This window comes from Hipposideros armiger, unplaced genomic scaffold (genome assembly GCF_001890085.2).
Source record: "Hipposideros armiger isolate ML-2016 unplaced genomic scaffold, ASM189008v1 scaffold_75, whole genome shotgun sequence".
NCBI classification, from domain to species: domain Eukaryota; kingdom Metazoa; phylum Chordata; class Mammalia; order Chiroptera; family Hipposideridae; genus Hipposideros; species Hipposideros armiger.
Window position 1 is genome coordinate 580,820 of NW_017731425.1, and position 6,459 is coordinate 587,278.

Sequence of the window (6,459 nt, forward strand, 5' to 3'; positions counted from 1 at the left end):
CTGGCCCATGTTTGTATTGTGATCATTGCGCTCTTCCCGGATGAGGCAGATTGGTCACCGGCCTCTGGATGGCCGCTCACGCTGGCTGCCAGCCACACATGGTAGCTTATGGCAGCCCACTGCAGCAGGGGCTGCAGCCTACACCGTCGCCGGTGACTCACGGAAGCCCAGCTCCAGGTTGAGCTGTTGTTCACCATCTTACTGTAGAGGGCAGTGTCACTGGCCCTCACGTGGGATCCAAACCTGGGCTCTGTTGCTCAGAGCTGGCGTCCCAAGACAACTCTTAACCAACGCGCCTCTCAGCCCGCCCTGGGGTGATTTTTTACACAGCAATAGATAACTGAACAGTATACACACATGTGTGAATATATGGGTATACACACTCCTATCCACATAGACAGAAAAAGATAATCACCAAATGTTATCTCAAGAGGCAAGATTATGGGTGTTTTTTAGTTTTTATTCTTTATGTCTTTCTATACTTCCCAAATTTTCAAAAATGTCTAGATGCTGCTTTTCTTTTTACTGATTATTATTGGCATTTTCAAATGTAAACAAAAGTAGAAGCAATACTATAAGGAATCCCCATGAACTTATCATCCAGCTCAACAATTAGCAAACATTTTGCCATTCTTTATATATTACTTTTTTAAAAGAAACCCACAATAATTAATATTTTTATCTGTTCCTAAACAGAAAGGACTGATGTGCTCCTTGGATATCTAAACCAAGAGATGAAATTCAGATTATAAGCTAAAGAGTTTTTTTTTAAACAATAACAAAGCAGGGCCCTTACTGTTTCCCAGACCTTCCACCATGCAGGCCATGCTGGCAGTCTGGCAGATAAGAGTACTAACCCCTGACCTTCTACCAGTGTTGGGCCCCCAGAGTCATGGAGCTCTCTTTTGCCAAAAAGGAACTAAAAGAGATCCTCTGCTTCTTTTCCACCTTAAAAAGACACAACTTTTCAACTCTGGCACTCACATTCTATAATATTTCTAAAAGATCTCTCTATATTCTGTTGAGCTGCACTAAATGACCTTCAGAGATCAAGTAGCAAAGTCCTTTCAGAAATAGCCACATAATCCAAAGGGACATCAAAGAATGCAGCAGTTCTAAGCATTTTCTAGGTATGGAAGGCCAGGGTGACAAAAACAAGCCATACCCTGGGCTAACTATCCAAACTCTAAGAACAGAGTCGATTCTTGGGAAAAACTCTGAAGCAATCAATGACAGTTTTTCTGTTTTTTCTTTCATTCATTTGTTCATTCACTTGTCTAAATATTACTCAGCACCTATCCTACTCCAAGCACTGTGTTGGGCTAAGAAGAAAGAGACAGGCTGTACCCTCAAGAACCTTACGGACTGGCAGGGAGAGGCCAGTAAACAACCATGTGATGAATATTCTGATAAAGAAACACCTGGGTGGGGCTGGGGGAAGAGGTAATACCTGAGCTGAAAGGGTAGCGAGGAAAGAGAGGAGCAGGTACAGTGAGAAGCAGAAGGGCAGAGTACACTCAGAGAAGGACTGGCAGCTTAATTGGTCAGGGTGGAGTTGTGAAGGAATAGAAAGAGTGGTAACAGGAAAGGGTAGAGAAATAGGTAGGGACCAGCTCCGAAAGGAGTTTGTATGCCTCGCTAAAAATTTGGCTTCTATTCCAAAACTATGAAGAATCAGCCAAAATCTTTAGATCCACATGTTAAGACTCTAGCAGCAGATGGAGGTGGAGATGGAGAGCGCAGCACAAAAATAACTGGGAGGAGTTTGGTCTGCTTGGCCATTTTACTGCAAGGCAAGGCCAAAAAGAGGCCTGTGCAGTGATACTTCCCATTGCAATGTCCACACAGACGCCATCAGCTGAACACACAGTCCCTCAACCCCGAATGTGGCCTCAAAACCCTTCTAGGGGGACCGGCCAAGTGGCTCAGTTGGTTAAGAGCTCGCTCAAGAATGCGAGCTCTGAGCAACAGCGGTTTGATGCCTGGCCCGAGCTGAGCTGCCAACAGGTGGCAGGATGGCTCAGCTAAAAAAACAAAAAAAACAAAAAAAAACCCTTCTCGGGGGCCAGCCGAGTGGCGCATTGGTTAAGAGTTGGCTTGGGACACCAGCTCTGAGCAGCAGAGGCCCGGTTCAGATCCCACATTAGGGCCAGTGACGCTGCGCCCTCTACAGCTAAGATGGTGAACAACAGCCCAACCTGGAGCTGGGCTGCCGTGAGTCGCTGGCAACAGTGTAGGCTGCAGTGGGGCTGGACAACAGGGGATGTGAGCTTTTGTGAGCTGCCGTGAGCCACTGTGAGCAGCTGTCCAATGGCCGGCGAGTGACTGCCTCAGACGGAAAGAGCGCAATGATCACAATACAAACATGGGCCAGTGAATCGATGTCCTCCACAACTAGACTGAAGAACAAAAGAATAGCAACTTATCTGTTCCCCTTCCCTGATTCCCTAACCTGTTCCCCTCCCCCAACTCCCCAGTAAAATCTTAAACAAACAAACACACAAAACAAAACCCTTCTGGGTTCAGCACTCCAGACAGCTATCCCTCATCATTAGAGCTGGCCTGCAAGATCACACTTATTTGCTACCCGGGGCTAAACTGCAAGCCCTGTGAGAACAGCAGTTTTGTCTGCTTTGTATCCCAGCTCTATCCTTAGTGCTTAGCGCAATATCTGAGGCATAGCAGCTGCTCGATGAGTCTTTCTTAAATGGAACTGAATCTGCCTTTACTAATTCGTCAGCCTAACTCCCACCTCCCAGCACCCACTGTGGGTACCAGTGTCTCACACTGTTTAGCACTGGGATATATGATAAATACGTTCTTCATCTTTCCCAGTATCTTCTGAAGGTCCCACTTGGGTGACAGGCTGGCTAACTAATAAAATAAATGAATCTAAGTAAAGATAAGAAAGATATGAATAAGAGCTCATCACTTTCAGAGAACACCTGTATTTTCATAGCAGATGGAGGAATGGGCATTATACAGACTTTCTGATATCACTCGCGGGGACTGGGGGAAATACCTTTGACCTTTTTACAGTACCCTCTCTTCCAAATCCAAACACCAAAACCTCTTGGCATAGGCATTTTCTAAGAATCTTTCCAAAGCAAATGGGTCCAAGAATGTAAGCCAGGAAAGCCATCTACTAGGAAGTGCTTCATACCTGCTTGCGTTGCCTCTTCTGAGCATGCTGTAACCACAATTTGATACACTTACGTAGCAAACAGATTCTGAAATAAAGCACAGAACACCAAATAACCCATCACACTTTCAGGTTGTTCAGTTTTGTTTTGAAGGCGGGTAAATCTAGGTATAGTTACATCTTGAGTGTTAAAGGCACCCTATGGGTTTCATTCTAGGACAGAGGGAAATAAGAACCTGCTATCTAACATGAGATGCGTCAACTCTGATTTTGGGCTGTAGCTTGCCCCAAAATCTTGACAACTTTCTTGTAAACCTAACTAGACCATCAAGCACAATGTCTCTGAAACTTAGGTAATATGCATGAAACCCCCCAAATATCCTTATGGCTTTATGGCCAAACTCTGGGGCTGTTCACGACCACCCAGTCTGTGACATGCTCCTTTCACACTGATTTTGAGAGTGAAAATCACATTCAGTTTTGTCAGCCAGGATTTAGGACAATGGTCTGGTAACTCCAAGGTGAGTCAGTTAAATATTGGAATTCTCACTGACTCATTAAAAAATGCTCCAGAATTGGACCTATAACTGCAAATTAAATTGATTAAATTTTTGGGGGGAGGAGGGTATAGTGACCATTTCTAGCAACAAGAAAGTGAATAGTGGTTACCTCTGAAGAGTAAGACTAAGGGGTTGGAGGGAGGGACCCAGGCAACTTTTATTTTACTTTCTACCTTCCCTTTTTTTTTTTTTCCCTACCTTCCTTCTTATACATTAAGTATTCCTCATGGACATGTGGCACTTTTACGTATTTATTTTAACTGATTAGCTCTAAAAAATAAGGACATTCTCTGCATCCTTCAAGGCCAACCCATAAATATTCACCAGGCCTGAGCCTTCTCTTTAACAGTTATCAGTGTGTGAATCTGAAGATGTGACCATCACTAAGGCCTGAAGGACTGAGGCAGTGAGCTGGTGGGCCCATACTTCAAACTGTGGTGGCCAAGAACCAGTACAAACATCCTCATTTCACCTCTCCTCTGATCAGCCAAAAGGAAAACACAAGCTCAGGAACCACTGGTTTACAGCAGGGTCTTTCTGAATCTGGTGCAGTGAGTCAGGGAAGGGTAAGCGATTGCTCCTGGAGACCGGTGAGTCAGTGACACGGGTCTCTGCAGATCGTAAGAAGACCGGAGTCCCTACCTGTGATGCTCCCGGGCAGCACACAGTAAGGGGAGCTGCTCTCCTTCCTCCCTCTGCTCAACCCGAGACTGCCAGATGTTCCAGAACCTGAGCAGCAGCTGAAGCAACACAGGAGGGAAATGAGAGTTTATTAGGGCAAAAGGTAAAATACTCTCTCTTAACCTGTTAGCAAATCCCTACTCCAAAAGACTGTAAGCTCCCCAAAGCAGGAATTGCTGCAATTTGGAGACACAGACACAGAACAGGATGGCAAAATAATTATGGTTAAGCTACATGGAGCTATTCTGGCCAACATAACAAGCAAAATAAATCTTCCAGTCTATGAAAATCAGAAGCTATTCCTAAACTGTGCCTCATGGCAGACAATGCCATTTTAGAAATTAAAAGTGATCTTATCATATATTACTGCCTATGAAGTAGTCTTGCCAAAAAATGTTTAACTTCCATCTAATCAAGTCCTTAGATCTAACTTCTAGTTTAAAGGAGCTACGTAGAAAAAAGGAAAATCAAATGACATCAAAAGGAAACAAACAGGTAAATTGAGAATATGAAACATTATACAAAATAACTGAACTTCCTATTAAAAAAGTCAATGTGATTTTAAAAAAATTGTGTACATTATGCTAAGTGAAATAAGCCAGTCACAAAAGGGTTAACACTGTAAATGTGAGGTACCTACAGTAGTCAGATTCAAAGACAGAAAGGAGTTTGGGGGAAGGAGAATGGGGAGGTGCTGTTAAATGGTTATGGAGTTTCAGTTTGGAAAGAAGAAAAAAGTTCTGGAGATGGGTGTGGTGATGGTTGCACAATAATGTGAATGTACTTAATGTCACAGAACTGTACTCGTAAAAATGTTTAAGATGATAAATTCTGTTATGTGTATTTTACCCCAATTAAAAACCAAACATATTAAACAAAAGATGTGGGGGGGAAAGGGGGTTGTTATTAAGAAGTTTAAGATACATAACCAAATGTAGTGAGTAATCAATCCTTAATTGAATCTTGGTTTGGAAAAATAGGTTTAAAAGATTAATTTTGAAGGCAACAGTGGACATTTGAATATAGGCTGGGTACTGGATAATAGGGAACTGCTATTCATAATGATATTGTTAGTTATGTAAGAAAATGTTCTTCTTAGGTGATGCATGCTGAAATGTTTAGATGTCAGGTGTCATGATATCTGTAATTTACTTTGAAATGATTCAGAAAAGGAAGCAAATATTATCAATTGTTGAATTTAGATGGTAAGTATATAGCTGTTTATTATATTATTCTTTATATTTTTCTATGCTTTTGAGCATTTTCATATTTAAAAACAAAACAGGACAAAAAACCTGTCATCCTTCTACTCCCAGAAATACAATGTACAAGTAGAGACAAAATGTTTGTTCCCTTTGGGTATATCAACCCCTGAAGAGAATAGATTTACAGCGTAAACATAACAAAAGCCTCCTCGAGCATAGGCTTAAAGTGTATTCCCTAGGTCAGGATCAGAATCCACAATCCCTGGAGGGTTCTGGTCAAGATGACACAGTAGGTAAACACCATGCTTACCTTTTTTTATGACCACATCAAAATTACAACTAAACTACAACTGTCATTGAGAATTGCCTAAAATCTTGCTGAACCAAAGCCCTACAACTAAGGACATGCAGAAGAAGCCACCTCAAGACTGGTAAGAGGGGCAGAGATGCAGAAGGGGCTGGTCCCACACCTGCGTAGGACCATTAAAAACTGGGAGGGATATTTCGGCTGTGGAGGTCCTCCCCTAGAGGAATGAGAGGTCCCAGCCCCACCCCAGCTCAGGGTTCCAGTGCCAGGGAGAAAAGTCCCCATAATTTCTGGTTGTGAAAACCAGCGGATATTGTGACTGAGTGAGATGGAGGGTGGCTGGGGTCCCAGGTGCTTTTCTTTTTTTTTTTTTTTTTAAAAATTTAAGACTGTCATTTCTAAGTGTTGGTGAAGATATGGAGAAATCAGAATTGTTTTTTTTTGTTTGTTTTGTTTTGTTTTGTTTTTCTTAAAGATTTTTTTATTGGGGAATTGGGGGGATGGGAACAGTGCTGGGGAATTGGGGGAAGGGGAACAGACAAGTTGCTGTCGTTTTGTTCTTCA

The 6,459-nt window shown here is 42.6% G+C and overlaps 1 protein-coding gene across 22 annotated transcripts in view; it reads right to left on the minus strand.

Moving 5' to 3' along the window:
- Positions 1-6,459, minus strand: part of SFI1 (SFI1 centrin binding protein) — a 107,791-nt gene that overhangs the window by 32,826 nt on the left and 68,506 nt on the right. For all 22 annotated transcript variants that reach the window (XM_019643059.1, XM_019643056.1, XM_019643055.1 and 19 more), the window contains 2 exons: positions 4,345-4,442; positions 3,164-3,230 (listed from right to left, as the gene is read on the minus strand). In XM_019643059.1, the coding sequence (XP_019498604.1) occupies positions 3,164-3,230; positions 4,345-4,442 (165 nt within the window). The remainder of the gene's footprint in view (positions 1-3,163; positions 3,231-4,344; positions 4,443-6,459) is intronic.